Raw genomic sequence first — 26,812 nt, 5'->3', positions numbered from 1 at the left:
TGCTGCTGGATGAGGTGAGGAGGAGGAGGGAAATCCTTTTCCCATCCGATGGGAGGAAGTGCCCTCCCTCCACCATGAAGAAGGCCTGGTTGGAGGTGGCCGAGGAGGTCACCAGCAGCGGCAATGTGCCACGAACCTGGGTCCAGTGCAGGAAGAGATTTAATGACCTAACCAGGTCAGCCAAAGTGAGTATACTTACGCATTCTACCACACTCCGTCTTCCACATCACCTCCACCACCACACAACCCCTTCTGCACTGCCACCATAACGCTCTCGCATCACTCCTCACATCCATTCAATTATCATCCTCACCTTGCACATACTCACCGCCTCTGTCCCCATTCGAACACTACCACGCAACCCAATCCTCATACAATCTCATGGCTATGTTGCACACGCATCCTCCCATGCATTTCCCTCACGCTCAACCCCACCCACACCAATGCATGCAGCGGGTCACCGTGCAACCATCACTCAATCACGCCTCTGTGTTTTGCCTTGATCGGAGAAGAGATGCCAGAACGCCCGGGAGAGGGCAAGGACCGGAGGGGGCCCGCCACACCAGGTGGTCCTAACGGACGCAGAGCAGCAGGCATTGGAGATCAGCCGCATGCTGGAGTGCATGTCCATGGCGGATGCCGAGGCTGGGATTGCGCAAGCGGCCGGTGACAGAAAACTAACACTCAGCACTCATGATAGCGAATGATCTTAGCATCACTTGGCATCTGCAGCACCTCAACATCTGTCCACATGCCTAATGTTGCTTTCTGTTCTCTTGCAGGTCCACCTGCGAGCGCTGTGACTGTGAAGGGCGATTCCTCAGAGGACCTGCTGGCCTCTGAGGGTCCATCGTCACATCTGAGCCATGCATCCACCAGCGCAGATACACACACCTTGGTGGGTCCCTGTCCTCACTTAGTTGGGCTTGCACATGGTGAGTCACCACGCACATGTGAGCACGAGCAGACCCTGGTGGCAGGGGCAGCCGTGGAGAGTCCGCGTCGGTGGGAGCACTCTTCTCCAGGCTCTGCTCAGCTGGACCCAGATGCTGAACCTTGGGGGCCAGTCGTGAAAAGGAGAGTCATTGAGGGGCAGCAGCACATTGCCGAGGTGCTGGAACAGGTGCCATGCGCACTCTCCACAATCGCGCAGAGGATGGAGGAGTCCAACTCTTGCATGAGGGAAATGGTGGCACAGGTACAGGAGGGTATCTCCGAGATAGTGTCACAGGGACGTGAAGGCATCTCTGAGATATTGTCGCGGGTAGGTGCGGGAATGCCTGCGATGGAGGAAAGGCTAGCCTCCATCGAGCGTCAAGCACGGCTCAACAATTAGTCCATTCAGTCCCTGACAACGGCCGTTTGGATTCAGGATGAGCAACATTCTGCCGTCTTAAACGGGCTGACAGATACTTGACAGGTGGCCTTCCAAGGCCTCACACAAGCCCTCCAAACTGCCGTCCAGCAGGGTGGAAGGAGTGATGTGGGCCTGGGCCAGGAGAGGGATGATGGTGAAAGGGGACATGGAAGGGGGGACACCACTCAAAGCGCTCCCACGTCTCACCCGTTGCCCCCCTCTCAACCAGTACCCGCAATGCTGTCCCCTCTCCAGGTGGTCGAGTCTGCCCCTGCACAGGTGCAGGTGGAGCAGTCTTTGGAGGGGCCCTCATGGGCATTGAAAACCAGAGGGCGGCGGCCCAAAGCATCTAATCAGTCAGGGCATGGACAAGAGCAACCTGCCACTACCTCTGCTGAAGCCGCAGGGGTAGCACCACGTAGGGGTTCCCATAAATGCGAGGCGAAGGTTTTTGTGAGCACAAAGGAATGCACAAGGGTGTTTGACGATTTGTCATTTTTTTTTATATTTGTTTTCTGCCATATACACAATAAATCCTATTATTATCACCACTACTGCCACGTCTTGCCTATTCTTGACTGGCTTGTGGAATAGGTCCCTTTCATGGAGTTCACCATGAACACCCACACTTGATGCCACCCATTGGGTCACTGCAGAGTGGGTGTAGGTGTATTTGCAGGGCTCTTTTGTGCAGACGACTGAGAGACGTCGGCGATGTCCCTGGTGGCACCCTGGAAGGATGCGGAGGAGAAGTTGTTGAGGGCAGTGGTGACTTTGACAGCGACAGGTAAGAAGATGGTGCTCGGGCCAGCCGGGAGCAGCTCGGCATGAAGGAGGCTGCAGATGTCCACGACTACATGTCGAGTGACTCTGAGCCTCCATGTGCATTGCTGCTCAGAGAGGTCCAGGAAGCTGAGCCTCGGTCTGTAGAACCTGTGGCGAGGGTAGTGCCTTCTGCGACGCATCTCTCTCTGTGGTTGACCTCCCTTCTGCTGTGCAGGTGGATGTGTCACAGCACTGTGTTGTGGGGCTCCACGTGTCAGAGGTGGACGGTGGCCCCCATCCAGAAGATGTCCATTTGAGGGGGTCCGCGAGGTAGGTAAGTGTGTCTGGACACCGGGGTAAGTGTGCAAGTTTGTGAATTTTATTTTTAGGAGGAGGGTGGTGGAGGCCAAACTTTGTCCAAAGTGACAAAGTGGCCTCCTGCAATGAGTGAGGGTCTCCCCCCCACAACCTGTCAAATGGACCTTTCCAGCTGCCACAGGCTGATGGCTGCAACACGTTCATTTCAACTTGGAGTGTTTCCCCCAGTACGGGAAACAGTCTCAGTTCATTTCAAAATCCCACCCTCCTAAAATATCAGGTCTGTAGATGACCTGAAGTACCTGTTTAAGTACTTTAAGTGGCACCCCGCCGGCTTTAATTGCCGGCGGGAGTCCCACATGCAGGGGCTGCGCGCGCATGTCAGCGCGTCATTGGGGAACCCGGAAGTGGGCAGGTTGGAGCCGGGCTCCAGACCTGCCCCGGGAATCCCCGATTTTCGCAGCCCCCCCTACCACGAACATACCCGCCTGGGGGTGCAAAAATCGAGCCCATCGCCTCTTGTATTTCTGAATAATACTAACTAACTCTTCAGCCATGGCGCTGCCCTCCTGTGCTGATCTTCTGACTGAGAGACCGTCCACTAATTTAATTCACTTAGTCGCAAATGTCTCCCAATTTATTTCACTTGGTCGCTATTTCACTTTCACGGTTCTGTTGGAACCGTGCCTAGCAATCCAATTTACGTTCTATTTTCAACACTTTAATTTGAGCCCACCCAGGGACGCCAATGTAAGGAAACCTCTTAAACTCAATTAAATCATAGAATCATAGAAGTTTACAACATGGAAACAGGCCCTTCGGCCCAACATGTCCATGTCGCCCAGTTTATACCACTAAGCTAGTCCCAATTTCCTGCACTTGGCCCATATCCCTCTATACCCATCTTACCCATGTAACTGTCCAAATGCTTTTTAAAAGACAAAATTGTACCCGCCTCTACTACTGCCTCTGGCAGCTCGTTCCAGACACTCACCACCCTTTGAGTGAAAAAATTGCCCCTCTGGACCCTTTTGTATCTCTCCCCTCTCACCTTAAATTTATGCCACCTCGTTATAGACTCCCCTACCTTTGGGAAAAGATTTTGACTATCTACCTTATCTATGCCCCTCATTATTTTATAGACTTGTATAAGATCACCCCTCAACCTCCTACTCTCCAGGGAAAAAAGTCCCAGTCTATCTAACCTCTCCCTGTAAGTCAAACCATCAAGTCCCGGTAGCATCCTAGTAAATCTTTTCTGCACTCTTTCTAGTTTAATAATATCCTTTCTATAATAGGGTGACCAGAACTGTACACAGTATTCCAAGTGTGGCCTAACTAATGTCTTGTACAACTTCAACAAGACATCCCAACTCTTGTATTCAATGTTCTGACCAATGAAACCAAGCAAGCTGAATGCCTTCTTCACCACCCTATCCACCTGTGACTCCACTTTCAAGGAGCTATGAACCTGTACTCCTAGATCTCTTTGTTCTATAACTCTCCCCAACGCCCTACCATTAACGGAGTAGGTCCTGGCCCGATTCGATCTACCAAAATGCATCACCTCACATTTATCTAAATTAAACTCCATCTGCCATTCATCGGCCCACTGGCCCAATTTATCAAGATCCCGTTGCAATCCTAGATAACCTTCTTCACTGTCCACAATGCCACCAATCTTGGTGTCATCTGCAAACTTACTAACCATGCCTCCTAAATTCTCATCCAAATCATTAATATAAATAACAAATAACAGCGGACCCAGCACCGATCCCTGAGGCACACCGCTGGTCACAGGCCTCCAGTTTGAAAAACAACCCTCTACAACCACCCTCTGTCTTCTGTCGTCAATCCAATGTTGTATCCAATTGGCTACCTCACCTTGGATCCCGTGAGATTTAACCTTATGTAACAACCTACCATGCGGTACCTTGTCAAAGGCTTTGCTAAAGTCCATGTAGACCACGTCTACTGCACAGCCCTCATCTATCTTCTTGGTTACCCCTTCAAAAAACTCAATCAAATTCGTGAGACATGATTTTCCACTCACAAAACCATGCTGACTGTTCCAAATCAGTCCCTGCCTCTCCAAATGCCGGTAGATCCTGTCTCTCAGAATACCCTCTAACAACTTACCCACTACAGATGTCAGGCTCACCGGTCTGTAGTTCCCAGGCTTTTCCCTGCCGCCCTTCTTAAACAAAGGCACAACATTTGCTACCCTCCAATCTTCAGGCACCTCACCTGTAGCGGTGGATGATTCAAATATCTCTGCGAGGGGACCCGCAATTTCCTCCCTAACCTCCCATAACGTCCTGGGATACATTTCATCAGGTCCCGGAGATTTATCTACCTTGATGCGCATTAAGACTTCCAGCACCTCCCTCTCTGTAACTCTTATGGTTCAGGCTCGAGTGTATTGTCCAAAAGCAAGTTTATTACTCAGACACCAATAGTATAATAACTATTACGGTTATACAATAAACTCATACAACCTGGTTTCCTGCAGACCCAAGGTGATCGGGCTTGGCTTCCGTAGGTTGGACTTCCGACTGTCCTGTCAGCTAATGCCAAAAAGCCCGCTACTTGTTCTTAGATCTTCCCCATACATGTCCAAAACCTTTCCCTTTAATGTGAATTGTAAACAATTTTACAACACCAAGTTACAGTCCAACGATTTTATTTGAAATTTACAAGCTTTCGGAGGCTTCCTCCTTCCTCAGGTAAAATCGTTGGACTATAACTTGGTGTTGTAAAATTGTTTACAATTGTCAACCCCAGTCCATCACCGGCATCTCCACATCATGGCCCTTTAATTGTAAACAATTTTACAACACCAAGTTATAGTCCAGCAATTTTATTTTAAATTCACAAGCTTTCGGAGGCTTCCTCCTTCGTCAGGTGAACGATCGTTCACCTGACGAAGGAGGAAGCCTCCGAAAGCTTGTGAATTTAAAATAAAATTGCTGGACTATAACTTGGTGTTGTAAAATTGTTTACAATTGTCAACCCCAGTCCATCACCGGCATCTCCACATCATGGCCCTTTAATTGAGTCATCTCACATGATGCCCAGAATGTGTATTGAAGTGAGGTTCCTCCAGACCTCGATATAATGGCCATGTTGATAGTTTAATTGTTAATCAGTTTAACCTGATGTCTCCTGCCTGGCAATACAAAATGACAGGAGATGCCCTGGGCATCCCAGATAGATAATGTGATGACTGGCTGGCCTCCATTGTTCCAGCTAACTTCTGATATTAACACATATCCTTATCTGATAATCACATCGAGATGTGATTAACTTTGATGGGACGCAAAGCAAATTCTAACAGGTAGTTAGATAAATTTCCATTTACATGGGGCAGGCAGGCATTAAAGGTGCGCCTAAAGTAGCACTTGTGCCTGCCTGCCCCTCAAAATCCGCAAAAAAATTTTCTCTGGAACAGAAAAGGAATCAGGAGATTTTAAAATATATTTAAATTTAATTTTATTAAGATTATGAAGTGATTTGGTAGAATAGGAAAAGACTACTTCTGGTTGAGGAGGGGTCATCAATTTAAAATTGTTGAGAGAGCGAGGAGAGAAGTTAGGAAACATTTCTTTACGCAGAGAGTTGTTGGAGTATGGAATGCTTTGCCACAAGAGTGTTTGTGGCAGAGACCATTGCAACTTTTAAGAACAGTGAGATCGATTTTTGGATTGTTTCAGCAAAGGGCTAAATGGCCTCCTTCTGTACTGTAAAATTGCTGTTTTTCTGTGTTCCACTATGTTCCAACTAACTGGTGCACTCTGTCTCCTTCGAAAAGATCACTTACTGATATGACATTGTTACTGTGATATTTCTTCACTGTCATTAGTTGTTGCCATTTTCATTCATTGAGTTGCAAGTTTCTTTGCTTCAGGCAAAAGATTGGTGCATGAAAAGGAGAGTAATATGTGTTACATTTTAATGTCATTAACATCAAAACTTTCTTTTAGGAGCCTTTCCCTAACAATTCTCAATTAGTAAATCAAGCTTACTCCTAGTGATATATAAAACATTTAAATTAATGTTTTAATTTAAAGAATGATTTGTTCTTTAATAAATATGCTGTTTTCTGTTGATTATGTTGTTACTCATTTATACATGTGAATATTATACATTCTATCTGTTGTCTTTTCTCCCACAGGTAAAAATGCATATCAGAACAGTGAGTGACTTCGAATGGTTGAAACAAAGCAGAGTTTATTTCAGAGATGAAACACAAGATGTAAGAGTGGGTATCACTGATGTGGAATTTATCTATCAGAATGAGTTTCTGGGCTGCACTGATCGACTTGTTATCACACCTTTGACAGACAGGTGAGGGTAAATCTTTGACACTTTACTAGCCATTGTGTTACTTTGGCTACTTTCCAGTCCTTTAACACAATTTTGATATTTAAGATGGATTTAAAAATTTTGGCTTGAGGCCTCCTATCTCCTCTCTGACTTCCTTTAACTGCCTTTGTTTAATTTGTTCTTTATTAAATATGCTGCTTTCTGTTCATTATGTTGTTACTCATTAATACAAGCGAATATTAAACTTTGTAAATATATATATATATAATCTCATCTACATGCTGCCCCTTGGGGACATCATCCGAAAACAGATTCCACATGTATGCTGACGACACCCAGCTGTATCTCACCACCACCTCGCTCGACCCCTCCACTATCTCTCAGTTGTCATACTGCTTGTCCGATGAACAAAAATTTGCTCCAGCTAAATATTGGGAACACTAAAGCCATTGTCTTTGGTCTCAATCACAAACTTCGTTCCCTAGCCACCGACTCCATTTCTCTGAGGCTGAACCAGACTGTTCACAACCTTGACCCTGAGATGAGCTCCCAACCACATATGCGCCTCATCACCAAGAACGCCTACTTCCATCTCCATAACATCCCCCGTCTCAGCCCCTGCCTCAGCGCAGCTACTGCTGAAACCCTCTATGCCTTTGCTACCTCTAGACTCGACTATTCCAATGCTCTCCTGGCTGGCCTCCCATCTTTCACCTTCCATAAACTTGAGCTCATCCAACACTCTGCCACCCATATCCTAACTCGCACCAAGTCCCGTTCTCCCATCACATCTGTGCTTGCTGACCTATATTGGCTCCCGGTCCAGGAACGCTTCAATTTTAAAATTCTCATCCTTGTTTTCACATCCCTCCATGGCAATGTCGTTCCCTATCTTTGTAACCTCCTCCAGCCCTACAACCCTCCAAGATCTCCGTGCTCCTCTAATTCTTGCCTCTTGCGCATCCCCGATTTTAATTGCTCCACCATTGGCGGCTGTGCTTTTAGCTGCCAAGGTCTTACATTCTGGAATTCCCTCTCTAAACCTCTCTGCCTCTCGACCTCTCTCTCCTCCTTCAAAATGCTTCTTTAAACCTACCACGCTGTCCAAGCTCTTGATCACCTGCCCTAATATCTCCTTATGTGGCTTGGTGTCAAATTTTGTTTGATAACGCTCTGTGAAGTGCCTTGGGATGTTTTACTATGTTAAAGGTGCTATATAAATGCAAGTTGTTGTTGTTTTTGTTGTCCTGTGGCCCCTTACATTTGTTAAACAACAAACACCAGCACACTGTCCTTACAGGATTACCATGATATTTTTGTTATTGATTTAATGGTAAATAGTGTGTTTGGTTCCAATTGTAGGTGTTACATCACTTTAGCTCAAGCTTTGTGGATGAATATGGGAGGTGCCCCGGCTGGACCTGCTGGTACCGGCAAAACCGAGACTGTGAAGGACATGGGCAAAGCTCTCGGAAAATATGTGGTTGTGTTCAATTGTTCAGATCAAATGGATTTCAGAGGATTAGGGAGAATCTACAAAGGTAACAGTATATGAAAAAGAAGAAATGAATTATCATATGTAAGGTTTTTGTTTATTCAGTCATGGGATTTGCGCATTGCTGGCTAGGCCAGCATTTATTGCCCATCCTTATTTGCCCTTGAGAAGGTGGTGACGAGCCGCCTTCTTGAACTGCTGCAGTCCTTATGGTGAAGGTTCTCCCACAGAGCTGTTAGATAGAGAGTTCCAGGATTATGATCCAGACACAATGAAGGAATGGCGATGTATTTCCCAGTCAGAATGGCGTGTGACTTGGAGCGGAGTGTGTTCCCATGCGCCTGCTGCTCTTGTCCTTCTAGGTGGTAGAGGTCGCGGGTTTGGGAGGCGCTGTCAATGAAGCCTTGGCGAGTTGCTGCAGTGCATCCTGTAGATGGTACACACTGCAGGCATGGTGCACCGGTGATGCAGGGAGTGAATGTTTAAGGTGGTGGATAGGGTGCCAAACAAGCTGGCTGCTTTGTGTTGAGCTCCTTGAGTGTTGTTGGAACTGCACTCATCCAAGCAAGTGGAGAATATTCCATCACACTCCTGACTTGTGCCTTGTAGATGGTGGAAAGGCTTTGGGGAGTCAGGAGGTGAGCCACTTGCTGCAGAATACCTATCCTCTGACCTGCTCTTGTAGCCACAGTATTTATGTGGCTGGTCCAGTTAAGTTTCTGGTCAATGGTGACCACCAGGACATTGATGGTGGGGGATTCGGCGATGGTAATGCCATTGAATGTCAAGTGGAGGTGGTTAGACTCTCTCTTGTTGGAGATGGTCATTGCCTGGCACTTGTATGGCGCGAATGTTACTTGCCACTTATCAGTCCAAGCCTGGATGTTGTCCAGGTCTTGCTGCATGCGGGCACGGACTGCTTCATTATCTGAGGGGTTGCGAATGGAACTAAACACTGTGCAATCGTTAGCGAACATCCCCATTTCTGACCTTATGATGGAGGGAAGGTCATTGATGAAGCAGCTGAAGATGGTTCGGCTGAGGACACTGCCCTGAGGAATTCCTGCAGCAATGTCCTGGGGCTGAGATGATTGGCCTCCAACAACCACTACCATCTTCCTTTTTGCTAGGTATGACTCCAGCCACTGGACAGTTTCCCCCTAATTGCCATTGACTTCAATTTTACTAGGGCTCCTTGGCGCCATACTCGGTCAAATGCTGCCTTGATGTCAAGGGCAGTCACTCTCACGTCATCTCTGGAATTTAGCTCTTTTATCCATGTTTGGACCAAGGCTGTAATGAGGTCTGGAGCCGGGTCGTCCTGCCGGAACCCAATCTGAGCATCAGTGAGCAGGTCATTAGTGAGTAAGTGCCACTTGATTGCACTGTCGACGACATCTTCCATCACTTTGCTGATAATTGAGAGTAAACTGACTGGGGCTGTAATTGGCCGGATTGGATTTGTCGTGCTTTTTGTGGACAGGACATTCCTGGGCAATTTTCCACATTGTCGGGTAGATGCCAGTGTTGTAGCTGTACTGGAACAGCTTGGCTAGAGGCACAGCTAGTTCTGGAGCACAGGTCTTCAGCATTACAGCTGGGATGTTATCGGGGCCCATAGCCTTTGCTGCACCCAGTGCAGTCGACCGTTTCTTGACATCATGTGGAGTGAATCGAATTGGCTGAAGACTGGCTCCTGTTATGGTGGGGATCTCGGGAGGAGGCTGAGATGGATAATCCACTCGACACTTCTGGCTGGACATGATTGCAAACGCTTCAGCCTTGTCTTTTGCACTCAAGGCTGAATAATTACAATAAAAATAAATAAACACCTTATTTTTAAATAAGTCAATTTCTAATCTGTAAAACACACAATACTATGAAACAAATAAAAGCCAGTTGGCCCATTGAGTCTACTCGCTCCAATGTACCATATACGGTAGTCTGTCATGGCTTCCGTCCTAATGTATAATTTCTGCGGATGACAATATACCAGATAAAATGTTCAGAGAAGCTGGTACTTTGAAATAATTTTACCATTATTACAGGTTATGTGTCTTTTTACTTCCCTCTACATAAACCTTTCAGATCAACTCCAAGCAGCAATTTGCCAGTGAAAGCTAGCCAGCAAGGTTCAACTGTCTCAATATTTGGGTCCAAGTATAATGTGATACATTTGTAAGATGATCGCATTTCATAAATTAATAAAGCTCAAACAAAAGTTTTCGTTTTGATCATGTGGAAGACACGCTGCCTTTTGCTTTTCTTTTGCACTCACCTACAGAATGGTTACAGTATGAACCAAAACAAAAATCAGAAAGTATCTTTTCCCAGGTTTCCGTTGCCTCAGGGCTAGACAGGACCATTGCACCCGAAGTGTGTTGTTCCTGTTTAGGCTGTGGAAAATCAGTATTTCCTGAACCAAGCTAGTAACATGGTCCAGGGTTACCCCTAGTGCAAACCCTTCCACCTGGCAGGACCTAACTCCAGCAGAAAACTGGTGCAGGGGATATTTGAGAGCACTGCAAGATCAAGGGCTTCTGGCTGTTGATGGAGATCTGCAGCCAGGAGACCCCAACTGCACACAAGCAGCCAGGGGAGGTCATGTGTGGAGAAAATTTCAAAGTTTGTGGATGATACAAAACTTGGCAACGTTGTAAATAGTGAAGAGGATAGTAGCAGACTTCAGGAGGACTTGGATAGGCTGGTGAAATGGGCAGACAGATGCAATGGGCAGATGCAATTTAATGTGGATCAGTGTGAAATGATGCACTTTGGGAGGAACAACATGGAGAGGCAGTATAATCCAAATGGTACTATTTTGAGGGGGGTGCAAGAGCAGAGGGATCTGGGGGTACATAGTCACTGATCTTTGAAGGTGGCAGGGCAGGTTGATAAGGCGATTAAGAAAGCTTGTGGAATACTTGGCTTTGTAAATAGGGGCACTGAATACAAAATGAGGAAGTCATGCTAAACCTTGACAAATCACTGGTTAGGTCTCAGCTGGAGTATTGTGTACAATTCAGGGCACCACACTTTAGGAAGGATGTCAAGGTCTTGGAGAGAGTACAGAGGATATTTACCAAGATGCAGGGTACGGTGGCATAGTGGTAATGTTACTGGACGAATAATCCAAAGATCTAAACTAATAATCCGGAGTCATGAGTTTAAATCCTGCCTCGGCAACTGGGGAATTTAAATTTAATTAATTAAAATATGGAATTAAAAAAAACTAGTATCAGTAATAAAACGACCAGATTGTCGTAAAAGTCCATCTGATTCATAGTACAACGACAACATTGACTCCGGACCCCATGAAATCCCATCATGTCAAACATGGGCAAGGACACCTCCTGCTGATTGCCACCGACCGCCACCCCCCCCCCCTCAGCTGATGTTGAGCACCACTTGGAGGAAGCACTGAGGGTAGCAAGGGCACAGAATGTATTCTGGGTGGGGGACTTCAATGTCCATCAACAAGAGTGGCTCGGTAGCACCACTACTGACCAAGCTGGCTGAGTCCTGAAGGACATAGCTGCCAGACTGGGCCTGCGGCAGGTGGTGAGCGAACCAACAAGAGGGAGAAACCGATTTGACCTCGGTCCTCATCAGTCGACATGTCGCAGATGCATCTGTCCATGACAGTATTGGTAGGAGTGCCCACTGCACGTTCCTTGTGGAGACGAAGTCTCATCTTCACACTGAGGACACCATCCAACGTGTTGTGTGGTACTACCACTGTGCTAAATGAGATAGATTCAGAACAGGTCTCGCAGCAGCTCAAAATCTGGGCATCCATGAGGCGCTGTGGGCCATCAGCAGCAGCAGAATTGTATTTCAGCACAATCTGTAACCTCATGGCCCGGCATATTCCTCACTCTACCATTACCAACAAGCTGGGGATCAGCCCTGGTTCAATGAGGAGTGCAGAAGAGCATGCCAGGAGCAGCACCAGGCACACCTAAAAATGAGGTGCCAACCTGGTGAAGCTACAACACAGGACTACATGCATGCTAAACAGTGGAAGCAACATCAGATTCTACAACCAACGGATCAGATCAAAGCTCTGCAGTCCTGCCACATCCAGTTGTGAATGGTGGTGGACAATTAAACAACTAACGGGAGGAGGAGGATCCGCGAACATCCCCATCCTCAATGATGGCAGAGTCCACCATGTGAGTGCAAAAGACAAGGCTGAAGCATTTGCAACCATCTTCAGCTACAAGTGCCACGTGGATGATCCATCTCGGCCTCCTCCCGATATCCCCACCATCACAGAATATCCTCCACGTAATATCAAGAAACAGCTGGGTGCACTGGATACAGCAAAGGCTATGGGCCCTGACAACATCCCGGCTGCAGTGCTGAAGACTTGTGCTCCAGAACTAGCCGCGTCGCGAGCCAAGCCACAGTACAGCTACAACACTGGCATCGACCCGACAATGTGGAAAATTGCCCAGTATGTCCTGTCCACAAAAAGCAGGACAAATCGAATCCGGCCAATTACTGCCCTGTCAGTCTACTCTCAATCATCAGATAAGTGATGGAAGGTGTCGTCGACAGTGTTATCAAGCCGCATTTACTCACCAATAACCTGCTCACCAATGCTTAGTTTGGGTTCCGCCAGGACCACTCGGCTCCAGACCTCATTATAGCCTTAGTCCAAACATGGACAAAAGAGCTAAAATCCAGAGATAAGGTGAGAGTGACTGCCTTTGACATCAAGGCAGCATTTGACTGAGTGTGGCACCAAGGAGCCCGAGTAAAATTGAAGTCAATCGGAATCAGGGGGAAAACTCTCCAGTGGCTGTAGTCATACCCTAGCACAAAGGAAGATGGTAGTGGTTGTTGGAGGCCAATCATCTCAGCCCCAGGACATTGCTGCAGGAGTTCCTCAGGGCAGTGTCCTAGGTCCAACCATCTTCAGCTGCTTCATCAATGACCTTCCCTCCATCATAAGGTCAGAAATGGGGATGTTCGCTGATGATTGCACAGTGTTCAGTTCCATTCGCAACCCCTCAGATAATGAAGCAGTCCGAGCCCACATGCAGCAAGACCTGGACGACATCAAGGCTTGGGCTCATAAGTGACAAGTAACATTCACGCCAGACAAATGCCAGGCAATGACCATCTCCGACAAGAGAGGGTCCAACCACTTCCCCTTGACATTCAACGACATTACCATCGCCAGATCCCCTACCATCAACATCCTGGGGGGTCACCATTGACCAGAAACTTAACTGGACCAGCCACATAAATACTGTGGCTACAAGAGCAAGTCAGAGGCTGGATATTCTGCGGTGAGTGACTCATCTCTTGACTCTCCAAAGCCTTTCCACCATCTACAAGGCACAAGTCAGGAGTGTGATGGAATAAACTCCACTTGTCTGGATGAGTGCAGTTCCAACAACATTCAAGAAGCTCAACACCATCCAGGACAAAGCAGCCCACTTGTACCCCATCCACCACCCTAAACATTCACTCCCTTCACCACCGGCGCACCGTGGCTGCAGTGTGCACCATCAACAGGATGCACTGCAGCAACTAGCCAAGGCTTCTTCGACAGCACCTTCCAAACCTGCGACCTCTACCACCTGGACGGACAAGGGCAACAGGCACATGGGAATAACACCACCTGCACGTTCCCCTCCAAGTCACACACCATCCCGACTTGGAAATATATCGCCATTCCTTCATCGTCGCTGGGTCAAAATCTTGGAACTCCCTTCCTAACGGCACTGTGGGAGAACGTTCACCACAGAGACTGCAGTGGTTCAAGAAGGCGGCTCACCACCACCTTCTCAAGGGCAATTAGGGACAGGCAATAATTCATAGAATCATAGAAGTTACAACATGGAAACAGGCCCTTCGGCCCAACATGTCCATGTCGCCCAGTTTATACCACTAAGCTAGTCCCAATTTCCTGCACTTGGCCCATATCCCTCTATACCCATCTTACCCATGTAACTGTCCAAATGCTTTTTAAAAGACAAAATTGTACCCGCCTCTACTACTGCCTCTGGCAGCTCGTTCCAGACACCCACCACCCTTTGAGTGAAAAAATTGCCCCTCTGGACCCTTTTGTATCTCTCCCCTCTCACCTTAAATTTATGCCACCTCGTTATAGACTCCCCTACCTTTGGGAAAAGATTTTGACTATCTACCTTATCTATGCCCCTCATTATTTTATAGACTTGTATAAGATCACCCCTCAACCTCCTACTCTCCAGGGAAAAAAGTCCCAGTCTATCTAACCTCTCCCTATAAGTCAAACCATCAAGTCCCGGCAGCATCCTAGTAAATCTTTTCTGCACTCTTTCTAGTTTAATAATATCCTTTCTATAATAGGGTGACCAGAACTGTACACAGTATTCCAAGTGTGGCCTAACTAATGTCTTGTACAACTTCAACAAGACATCCCAACTCCTGCATTCAATGTTCTGACCAATGAAACCAAGCATGCCGAATGCCTTCTTCACCACCCTATCCACCTGTGACTCCACTTTCAAGGAGCTATGAACCTGTACTCCTAGATCTCTTTGTTCTATTACTCTCCCCAACGCCCTACCATTAACGGAGTAGGTCCTGGCCCGATTTGATCTACCAAAATGCATCACCTCACATTTATCTAAATTAAACTCCATCTGCCATTCATCGGCCCACTGGCCCAATTTATCAAGATCCCGTTGCAATCCTAGATAACCTTCTTCACTGTCCACGATGCCACCAATCTTGGTGTCATCTGCAAACTTACTAACCATGCCTCCTAAATTCTCATCCAAATCATTAATATAAATAACAAATAACAGCGGACCCAGCACCAATCCCTGAGACACACCGCTGGACACAGGCATCCAGTTTGAAAAACAACCCTCTACAACCACCCTCTGTCTTCTGTCGTCAAGCCAATTTTGTATCCAATTGGCTACCTCACCTTGGATCCCATGAGATTTAACCTTATGTAACAACCTACCATGCGGTACCTTGTCAAAGGCTTTGCTGAAGTCCATGTAGACCACGTCTACTGCACAGCCCTCATCTATCTTCTTGGTTACCCCTTCAAAAAACTCAATCAAATTCGTGAGACATGATTTTCCTCTCACAAAACCATGCTGACTGTTCCTAATTAGTCCCTGCCTCTCCAAATGCCTGTAGATCCTGTCCCTCAGAATACCCTCTAACAACTTACCCACTACAGATGTCAGGCTCACTGGTCTGTAGTTCCCAGGCTTTTCCCTGCCGCCCTTCTTAAACAAAGGCACAACATTTGCTACCCTCCAATCTTCAGGCACCTCACCTGTAGCGGTGGATGATTCAAATATCTCTGCTAGGGGACCCGCAATTTCCTCCCTAACCTCCCATAACGTCCTGGGATACATTTCATCAGGTCCCGGAAATTTATCTACCTTGATGCGCGTTAAGACTTCCAGCACCTCCCTCTCTGTAATATGTACACTCCTCAAGACATCACTATTTATTTCCCCAAGTTCCCTAACATCCATGCCTTTCTCAACCGTAAATACCGATGTGAAATATTCATTCAGGATCTCACCCATCTCTTGTGGTTCCGCACATAGATGACCTTGTTGATCCTTAAGAGGCCCTACTCTCTCCCTAGTTACTCTTTTGCCCTTTATGTATTTGTCGGAGCTCTTTGGATTCTCCTTTGCCTTATCTGCCAAAGCAATCTCATGTCCACTTTTTGCCCTCCTGATTTCTCTCTTAACTCTACTCCGGCAATCTCTATACTCTTCAAGGGATCCACTTGATCCCAGCTGCCTATGCATGTCATATGCCTCCTTCTTCTTTGCCAGCAACACTCACATCCCATGAACGAATAAAAAAAGAATGATATTTGGGATGAGAGACTTCAGTTACACGGTGAGATTGGAGAAGCTGAGATCATTCTCCTTCGAGCAGAGAAGTTTAAGGGGAGAACTAATAGAGGTATTTAAAATTCTGTTTAATAGACCAAGTGGGGAGAAATTGTTTTCTCTGACAAGTGGGTCAGTTAACAGAGGTCATAGATTTAAAATAATTGGCAAAAGAACTCGAGGGGAAATGAGGAGAAATTTTTTCACACAGGGGATGGTTAAGATCACTAATGCACTACCTGAAAGAGTGCTGGAATCAGATTCCATATGAACTTTCAAAAGACAATTGGACATGTACTTAAAGAGGACTAATTTGCAGGGTTATGGCGAGAAAGCCGGGGTGTGGGACTGAATTGGATAGCTCTTTCAAAGAGTCGGTGCAGGCTTGACGGGCCAAATAGCCTCCTTCTGTGCTGTAAGCTTCGATGATTCTGTGATTCTTTGTGCAGTAGGGAAATGGGCATTCACAAGCAGCAAAGTTTAGTAAAATCAGTCCCCATATTTTTTCTGATGTGGGAAAGTGTGTTTTTACATACTGCTTGGCCATTTTATAGTGTATTTGTTTATAAAATTTTCTTTACAAGAAAGACATCTACTTCATCATTAGTTACACACATACATGTCATACAAACCCAAAATAAACCTAGATTTACAAGTTTGGTGATTATACAAGAGAATTCTAACGTGGTCATATGGACTGCTGCCTTCAATCTTCAATGATGGCAGAGCCCAGCACATGAGTGCAAAAGATAAGGCTGAAGCGTTTGCAACTACCTTCAGCCAGAAGTGCCGAGTGAATGATCCATCTCGGCCTCCTCCTCAGATCCCCACCATTACAGAAGCCAGTCTTCAGCCAATTCGATTCACTCCACGTGATATCAAGAAATGGCTGAGTGCACTGGATACAGCAAAGGCTATGGGCCCCGACAACATCCCGGTTGTAGTGCTGAAGACTTGACTTCGAGCCAAGCTGTTCCTGTATAGCTACAACACTGGCATCTACCCGACAAAGTGGAAAATTGCCCATGTCTGTCCTGTCCACAAAAAGCAGGAAAAATCATCTGCAAAGTGATGGAAGGTGTCGCCAACAGTGCTATCAAATGCACTTACTCACCATTAACCTGCTCACCGATGCTCAATTTGGGATCCGCCAGGACCACTCGGCTTCAGACCTCATTACAGCCTTGGTCCAAACATGGACAAAAGAGCAGAATTCCAGAGATGAGGTGAGATTGACTGCCCATGAAGGCAGCATTTGACCAAGTGTGGCATCAAGGAACCCTAGTAAAATTGAAGTCAGTGGGAATCAGGGGGAGAACTTTCCAGTGGCTGGAGTCATACCTAGCACAAAAAAAATGGCAGTGGTTGTTGGAGGCCAATCATCTCAGCCCCAGGACATTGATGGAGGAGTTCCTCAAGGCAGTGTCCTGGTCCCAACCATCTTCAGCTGCTTCATCAAAACCTTCCCTTCATCATAAGCTCAGAAATGGGGATGTTTGCTGATGATTGCACAGTTCCATTTGCAACCCCTCATAGAAATATAGAAAACATAGAAAACTGGAGATGGAGTCGGCCATTCGGCCCTTCGAGCCTGCTCCGCCATTCAATATGATCATGGCTGATCCTCTATCTCAATACCACATTCCCACGCTCTCCCCATACCCATTGATGCCTTTTGTGTCTAGAAATTTATCTATCTCCTTCTTAAATATATTCAGTGACTTGGCCTCCACAGCCTTCCGTGGTAAAGAATTCCACAGGTTCACCACCCTCTGAGTGAAGAAATTTCTCCTCATCTCAGTTCTAAATGTCCTACCCCGTATCCTGAGACTGTGACCCTTCGTTGTGGACCCCCCAGCCAGGGGAAGTGTCCTCCCTGAATCCAATCTGTCTAGCCCTGTCAGAATTTTATATGTTTCAATGAGATCCCCTCTCATTCTTCTAAACTCAAGTGAATACAGGTCGAGTCGACCCAATCTCTCCTCATACGACAGTCCTACCATCCCAAGGGTATCAGTCTGGTGAACCTTTGCTGCACTCCCTCTAAGACAAGTGTATCCTTTCTTAGGTAAGGAGACCAAAACTGCACACAATACTCCAGGTGTGGTCTCACCAAAGCCCTGTTTAACTGCAGTAAGACATCCTTGCTCCTGTACTCACATCCTCTTGCAATGAAGGCCAACATACCATTTGCCTTCCTAACTGTTTGCTGCACCTGCATGTTTGCTTTCAGTGACTGGTGTACAAGGACACCCAGGTCCCTTTGTACATCAACATTTCCCAATCTATCACCATTTAAATAATACTCTGCCTTTCTGTTTTTCCTTCTGAAGTGGATAACTTCACATTTATCCTCATTATACTGCATCTGCCATGTATTTGCCCACTCATTCAACTTGTCTAAATCCCATTGAAGCCTCTTTGCATCCTCCTCACAACTCACAATCCCACCTAGTTTTGTGTCATCAGCAAACTTGGAAATATTACATTTGGTTCCCTCATCCAAATCATTGATATACATTGTGACTAGCTGGGGCCCGAGCACTGATCCCTGCGGTACCCCACTAGTCACTGCCTGCCCCACCGAAAAAGACCCATTTATTCCTACTCTCTGTTTTCTGTCTGTTAACCAATTTTCAATCCATGCCAGTATATTCCCCCCAATCCCATGTGCTTTAATTTTGCACACTAACCTCTTATGTGGGACTTTATCAAAGGCCTTCTGAAAATCCAAATAAACCAAATCCACTGGTTCTCCTTTATCTATTCTACCAGTTACATCCTCAAAAAACTCCAGTAGGTTTGTCAAACATGATTTCCCTTTCATAAATCCATGTTGACTTTGTCTAATCCCGTTGATATTTTCTAAGTGTCCTGTTATCACATCCTTTATAATAGACTCTTGCCTTGTCCCCACTACTGATGTTGGGCTAACCGGTCTGTAGTTCCCTGTTTTCTCTCTCCCTCCATTTTTAAATAGTGGGGTTACATTTGCCACCCTCCAATCTGCAGGAACTGTTCCATAATCTACAGATTTTTGGAAGATGACAACTACTGCATCCATTATTTCCATGGCTACCTCTTTTAGTACTCTGGGATGCAGATTATCAGGCCCTGTGGACATATCGGCTTTCAGTCTCATTAATTTCTCCAGCACTATTTTTTTCACAAATACTAATTTCCTTTAATTCCTCCTTCTCACTGGTCCCTTGTTTCCCTAACATTTCTGGGAAGTTATTTGTGTCCTCTTCCGTGAAGACAGAACCAAAGTATTTGTTTAATTGCTCTGCCATTTCCTTGTTCCCCATTATAAATTCTCCCTTTTCTGACTGTAAGGGACCTACATTTGTCTTCACTAATCTTTTTCTTTTTACATACTTGTAGAAGCTTTTATAGTCCACTTTTATGTTGCTTGCAAGTTTACTCTCATACTCTATTTTCCCCTCTTAATCAATCTCTTGGTCCTTTTTTGCTGAATTCTGAACTGCTTCCAATCCTCAGGCTTGCTATTTTTTCTGGCAACTTCATATGACTCCTCTTTGGATTTAATACTGTCCTTAATTTCTTTTGTTAGCCATGGTTGGGTCGCTTTTCCTTTTGTGTTTTTGCGCCAGAAAGGAATATATAATTGTTGCAATTCATGCATTCATTCCTTAAATGTAAATCATTGCCTATCCACCGTCATGCCTTTTGATCAAGCTTCCCAATCTATCATAGCCAACTCACTCCTCATACCTTCGTAGTTTCCTTTGTTTAGATTTCGGACCCTCGTTTCGGATTGGACTACTTAACTTTCCACCTTAATGACGAATTCTATCATGTTATGATCACTCTTTCCGAAAGGACCCCACGCAACAAGATTATTAATTAACCCCTTCTCATTGCACAATACCCAAACTAGGATAGCCTGTTCCCTGGTTGGCTCCTCAACGTACTGGTCTAAAAAAACCATCTCGTACACACTCCAGGAATTCATCCTCCACAGTATTATTGCTAATTTGGTTTGGCCAGTCTACATGTAGATTAAAGTCACCCATGATTACTGTAGTACCCTTGTTACATGCATCTCTAATTTCCTGTTTGATGCCATCCCCTACATTACCACTACTGTTTGGAGGCCTATAGACAACTGCCAGCAGTATTTTCTGCCCCTTGGTGCTCCTTAACTCCACCCAGACTGATTCTACACCTTGATTTTCTGAGCCAATATCCTTTCTCACTATTGCTCTGATTTCATCCTTTACTAACAATGCCACCCCACCTCCCTTTCCCTTTTGCCTGTCCTTCCTAAATATCGAATACCCTTGGATATTGAACTCCCAGTCTTGGTCACCCTGAAGCCATGTCTTCGTAATCGCAATTATATCATATCCGTTTACATCTATTTGCGCTGTTAATTCATCTACCTTATTACGAATGCTTTGTGCATTCAGACACAGTGCCTTTAGATTTGTCTTTTTAACATTTTTAGACATCTTAACATTTTTTGTACTCTGGCCCTATTTGTCTCAGATAATGAAGCAGTCCGTGCCCGCATGCAGCAAGACCTGGACAACATCCAGGCTTGGGCTGATAAGTGGCAAGTAACATTCCTGCCACACAAGTGCCAAGCAATGACCATCTCCAACAAGAGAGAGTCTAGCCATCTCCCCTTGACATTCAACAGCATTACCATTGCTGAATCTCCCACCATCACCATTGACCAAAACTTAATTGGATCAGGCATATAAATACTGTGGCTACCAGAGCAGGTCAGAGGCTGGGTATTCTGTGGTGATTGACTCACCTCCTGATGCCCCTTTCTTTCCACCATCTGCAACGCACAAGTCAGGAGTGTGATGGAATACTCTCCACTTGCCTGGATGAGTGCAGTTCCAACAACACTCAAGGAGTTCTACACCATCCAGGACAAAGCAGCCCGCTTGTTTGGCACCCCATCCACCACCTTAAACATTCACTTCCTCCACCACCGGCGCACCGTGGCTTCAATGTATACCATCTTCAAGATGCACTGCAGAACTCACCAAGGCTTCTTCGACAGCACCTCTCAAACCCGCGACCACTACCACCTGGAAGGATAAGGGCCGCAGGCGCATGGGAACAACACCACCTGCACTTTCCCCTCCATGTTACACACCATCCTGACTTGGAAATATATCGTCATTCCTTCATCATCGCTGGGTCAAAATCCTGAAACTCCCTACCTAACAGCACTGTGGGGGAACCTTCACCACAGAGACTGCAGCAGTTCAAGAAGGCGGCTCATCACCACCTTCTCAAGGGCAGTTAGGGATGGACAATAAATGCTGGCCTTGCCAGCGACGCCCACATCCCATGAATTAATTTTTTAAAAATTGTAGCAATCTTTCTTTATTTCCATTAATGTTTTCCAAGGCTTCTGAAACATGGCTAGATTACACAGAATTACATTGAATGTACAGCACAGAAACAGGCCATTCAGCCCAACTGGTCCAGGCCAGCGTTTATGCTCCACACGAGCCTCCTTCCAGCCCTCTTCATCTAACTCTATCATATGTTTATCAAGCTTCCCTTTAAATGCATCTATGCAGTTCGCCTCAGCTAAGCCCTGTAGATTCATAGAATTAAAGAATGATACAGTACTGAAGGAGGCCATTTGGCCCATTGTGCCTGTGCAAGCTCTTTGAAAGAGCTATCCCCATAGCCCTGCAAATTTTTCCCCTTCAAGTATTTATCCAATTCTCTTTTGAAAGTTATCATTGAACCTGCTTCCATCACCCTTTCAGGCAGTGCATTCCAGATCATAGCAACTCACTTTGTGAAAAGCAATGTTTCCTCATGCCGTCTCTGGTTCTTTTGCCAATTACCTTAACTCTGTGTTCACTGGTTACCGACCCTTCTGCCACTGGAAACAGTTTCTCCTTATTTATTCTATCAAAACCGCTCATAATTTTGAACACCTCTATCAAATCTCCCCTTAACCTTCTTTGTTCTAAGGAGGACAACCCCAGCTTCTCCAACCCGTCTACGTAACTGAAGTATTTCATCCCTGGTACCATTCTAGTAAATCTTCTCTGCATCCTCTCCATGACATCCTTCCTAAAATCTCGTGCCCAAAATTGAACACAACACTCCAGCTGGGACCTAACCGGCGTTTTATAAAAGTTTGGCATAACTTTCTCGCTTTTGTACTCTATGCCCCTGTTTATAAAGCCAAGGATCCTGTATGCCTTTTTAACAGCAGACTCAACTTGTCTTGCCACCTTCAAAGACTTGTGTACACTTCCAGGTCTCCCTGCTCCTGCACTCCCTTTAAAATTGTACCATTTAGTTTATATTGTCTCTCCTTATTCTTCCTACCAAAAGGCATCATTTCACACTTCTCTGTGTTAAATTTCATCTGCCATGTGTCTACTCATTTCACCAATCTGTCTCTGTCCTCCTGAAGTCTGCTACTATCTCGCTCACCGTTTACTACTTTTCCGAGTTTCCCAAGTCCAGATCGTTAATATATATCAGAACGAGCAGTGGTCCTAACACCGACCTCTGGGCGACACCACTGCACACCACTCCAGTCTTAAAAATAACCGTTTACCACGACCCTTTGCTTCTGTCCCTTCGCCAATTTCATATCTACACAGCCACTGCCTGTTTAATCCCATGGGCTTCAATTTTGTTATATGGTAACGAGTTCCACATTCTAATCACTCTATATAAAGAAGTTTCTCCTGAATTCCATATTGGATTCATTAGTGACTATCTTATATTATGGCCCATCGTTTTGGTTTCCCCCACAAGTGGAAACATCTTCTGTACGTCTACCCTATCAGACCCTTTCATAATCTAAAAGACCTCTATCAGGTCACCCCTCAGTCTTTTCTAGAGAAAAGAGCCCCAGCCTGTTCTGTCTTTCCTGAGATAACCTCTCAGTTCTGGTGTCACCCTTGTAAATCTTTTTTGCACCTTCTCCAGTGCCTCTGTATCCTTAATATGGAGACCAGAACTGTGCACAGTACTCTAAATGTGGTCTAACCAAGGTTCTATACAAGTTTAACATAACTTCTCTGCTTTTCAGTTCTATCCCTCTAGAAATGAACCCCAGTGGTTTGTTTGCTTTTCTTATGACCTGTGTTGCTACTTTTATTGATTTGTGCATCTGCATCCCGAGATCCCTGTGCTCCTCTGCTGCATTTAGACTTATTTTTCAAGGTGTATGTGGGCCTCCATAATTTTCCTACCAAAATGCACCACCTCACAATTATCTATACTGAAATTCATTTGCCAATTATACACCCATTCTGGAAGTTTATTAATGCCTTCTTGTATTTTGTCACAGTTTTCCTTTGTATTAACTATACCCCCCAGTTTGGTGTCATTGGCAAATTTTGAAATTATACTTCCGGTTCCCTAGTCCAAATAAAAGGATAGGAAATGCACTAGAGTAGCAGAGGAATATTGTCCCTCCAATATGCCTTCCCTTCCCGTGAAGGCCTGGCCCTATAGCAATGTTCTAGATCAGGTGCTCAGAAAGTGGACTAGACCTCACTTCCTACTACTCAATGGCATTCCAGCTGCTCAAAGGACTTTGGTATGGCCTATGGCCCCCATCTCCGCTCCCTTAAATCCAAGGGACACAGACTTGAATGTTTGTGGCTGACAACTGGTTTAGCCATTCAGATCTGGCTGGACCACATAAAGCACGATCGGGTCCTGCTCTTCTCTGCCAAAACTGCTTACCAATACAGAATCATCCTGTAATGCAAAAATAACCCCCAACTTCTCTGCTGCACTACAAACCATCTTCTTAAACCCCCCTCCCCTGCCCCCTCCACCCTCACCTCCAACAACAACATGGACTTCCATGGCACTAAGATTGAGACCATCCGTTCAGCTGCCTCTGACGCTTTCCTCTCTTCCCCATCCCCCAAGCCAAACATCCCCCTAGTATCCCGCTACTCTAGCGCTGAACTCGCATCTTTCTTTAGTTTCTCTCCTATCTCTCCTCATGCTCTCTCCGAGCTCATCTTGTCCATGAGACCCGCCTCCTGCTCCCTTGACCCTATTCCCACCAAACTGCTGACACTCAACTTCCTTTCCTCGTCCCCATGTTAGCTGATATTGTTATTTGTTTTCTCTCCGCAGGTACTGTCCCCCTCCCCTTCAAATCTGCCGTCATCACCCCGGTTCTCAAAAAACCCACCCTTGACCCCTCTGTTCTTGCAAACTACCACCCATCTCCAACCTCCCTTTCACCTCCAATGTCCTTGAACGTGTTGTCACCTCCCAAATCCATGCCCATCTTTCCTGCAACTCCAAGTTTGAACACCTCCAAGAGGCTTCTGTCCCTACCACAGCACTGAAACACCCCTTATCAAAGTCACAAATGACATCCTATGTGACTGTGACTGTGGTAAGCTATCCCTCCTCATCCTACTCAACCCTTTGACATGGTTGATCACACTATCCTCCTCCAACGCCTCTCCTTGGGTGCTTAGCTGGGTGCGACAGCGCTCCCTGGTTCCATTCCTATCTATCCAGTCATAGCCAGAGAATCACCAGCAATGGCTTCTCTTCCTGCTCCCGCACCGTTAGCTCTGGAGTCCTCCAAGGATCTATCCTTGGCCCCCTCCTATTTCTGATCCACATGCTGCCCCTCGGCAACATCATCCGAAAACACAATGTCAGGTTCCACATGTACGCTGACGACACCCAGCTCTATACCTCACCACCATCGCTCTTGACGCCTCCATTGCCTCTGATTTGTCACATTGCTTGTCTGATAGCCAGTATTGGATAAGCAGAAATTTACTCCATTTAAATATTGGGAAGACTGAAGCCATTGTCTTCGGACCCCGCCACAAACTCCGTTCCCTAGCCACCGACTCCATCTCTCTCCCTGTCCACTGTCTGAGGCTGAACCAAACTGCGATCTTGGTGTCCTATTTGATGCTGAGCTGAGCTTCCAGCCCCATGTCCTCTCTATCACCAAGATCACCTTCTTCCACTTCCGTAACATTGCCCATCTCTGCCCCTGCCTCAGCTCACCTGCTGCTGAAACCCTCATCCATGCCTTTGTTACCTCTAGACTCAACTATTCACTCTCCTGGCCGGCCTCCCGCCTTGCACCTGCAATAAACATGAGCTGCCCATATCCTAACTCGCACCAAGTCCTATTCACCCATCACCTCTGTGCTTGCTTACCTACATTGGCTTCTAGTCCAGCAACACTTCGATTTTAAAATTCTCCTCCTTGTTTTCGGATCCCTATAGAACCAAAGAACCATAGAAAAGATACAGCACAGAAGGGGGCCATTCGGCCCATCGTGACCGCGCCGGCTCGAAGAACAACCAGGTGCCCATTCTAATCCCACCTTCCAGCACCCGGTCCATAGCCCTGCAGCTTACAGCACTTTAGGTCCAGGTCCAGGTACTTTTTAAAAGAGTTGAGGGTCCCTGCCTCTACCACCAATTCGGGCAGCGAATTCCATACACCCACCACCCTCTGGGTAAAAAAGTTTTTCCTCATGTCCCCTCTAATCCTTCCGCCAATCAGCTTAAATCTATGTCCTCTAGTTCTTGAACTCTCCACTAGGGGAAACAGGTACTTCCTGTCTACTCCATCTGGGCCCCTCATAATTTTGTACACCTCAATCAAGTCTCCCCTCAGCCTCCTCTGCTCCAAGGAAAGCAACCCCAGCCTATCCAATCTCTCCTCGTAGCAACAATTTTCAAGCCCTGGCAACATTCTTGTAAATCTTCTCTGCACTCTCTCCAGAGCAATTCGTCCTTCCTGTAATGTGGTGACCAGGACTGCGCACAATACTCCAGCTGTGGCCTTACCAGCGTTTTATACAGTTCCATCATTACATCTCAGCTTTTGTATTCTATACCTCGGCTAATAACCGAGAGCATTCCGTATGCCTTCTTCACAACCTTATCTACCTGTACTGCCACCTTCAGGGACCTGTGCACAAGCACTCCAAGGTCTCTCACTTCCTCTGCCCCTCTCAATATATTCCCGTTTACTGCGTATTCCCTTTTACTGTTTGCCCGTCCTAAGTGCATTACCTCACACTTCTCCATTTCAACTCCATTTGCACTTTTCCGCCCACTCCACCAACCCATTGATATCTTCTTGGAGTCGACAGCTATCCTCTTCACTATCAACTACGTGGCCAATTTTTGTGTCGTCTGCAAATTTGCCAATCATGCCCCCTACATTCAAGTCCAAATCATTAATATATACCACAAACAGCCAGGGACCTAACACTGAGCCCTGTGGCACACCACTGGAAACGGATTTCCATTCGCAAAGACATCCATCGACTTTTACCCTTTGTTTCCTGTTACTGAGCCAATTTTGGATCCCTCCATGGCCTCGCCGCTCCCTATCTCTGTAACCTCCTCCAGCCCTACAACCCTCCGAGATCTCTGCGCTCCTCCAATTGTAGCCTCTTGCGCATTCCCGATTTTAATCACTCCACCATTGACGGCCGTGCCTTCAGCTGCCTCGGCCCTAAGCTGTGGAATTCCCTCCTTAAACCTCTCTAACTCTCTCTCCTCCTTAAAGCACTCTTTAAAACCTACCTCTTTGACCAAGCATTTGGTCATCTGTCCTAATATCTCCTTATGTGGCTCGGTGTTAAATTCTGTTTGATAACGCTCCTGCGAAGCATCATGGGATGTTTTACTACATTA

General features: G+C 46.2%; 1 protein-coding gene across 1 annotated transcript in view; it reads left to right on the top strand.

The window, feature by feature from the left end:
• The window catches only part of LOC137322210 (dynein axonemal heavy chain 8-like), a 1,468,904-nt gene that overhangs the window by 771,260 nt on the left and 670,832 nt on the right, over nucleotides 1-26,812 (top strand). The window contains exons 44-45 of the mRNA XM_067985326.1: nucleotides 6,615-6,787; nucleotides 8,129-8,307. Of these exons, the coding sequence (XP_067841427.1) occupies nucleotides 6,615-6,787; nucleotides 8,129-8,307 (352 nt within the window). The remainder of the gene's footprint in view (nucleotides 1-6,614; nucleotides 6,788-8,128; nucleotides 8,308-26,812) is intronic.

This window comes from Heptranchias perlo, chromosome 5, assembly GCF_035084215.1.
Source record: "Heptranchias perlo isolate sHepPer1 chromosome 5, sHepPer1.hap1, whole genome shotgun sequence".
NCBI classification, from domain to species: domain Eukaryota; kingdom Metazoa; phylum Chordata; class Chondrichthyes; order Hexanchiformes; family Hexanchidae; genus Heptranchias; species Heptranchias perlo.
Note: the sequence above shows the minus strand (reverse complement) of the source record. Positions and strands in the feature narration are given on the sequence as shown.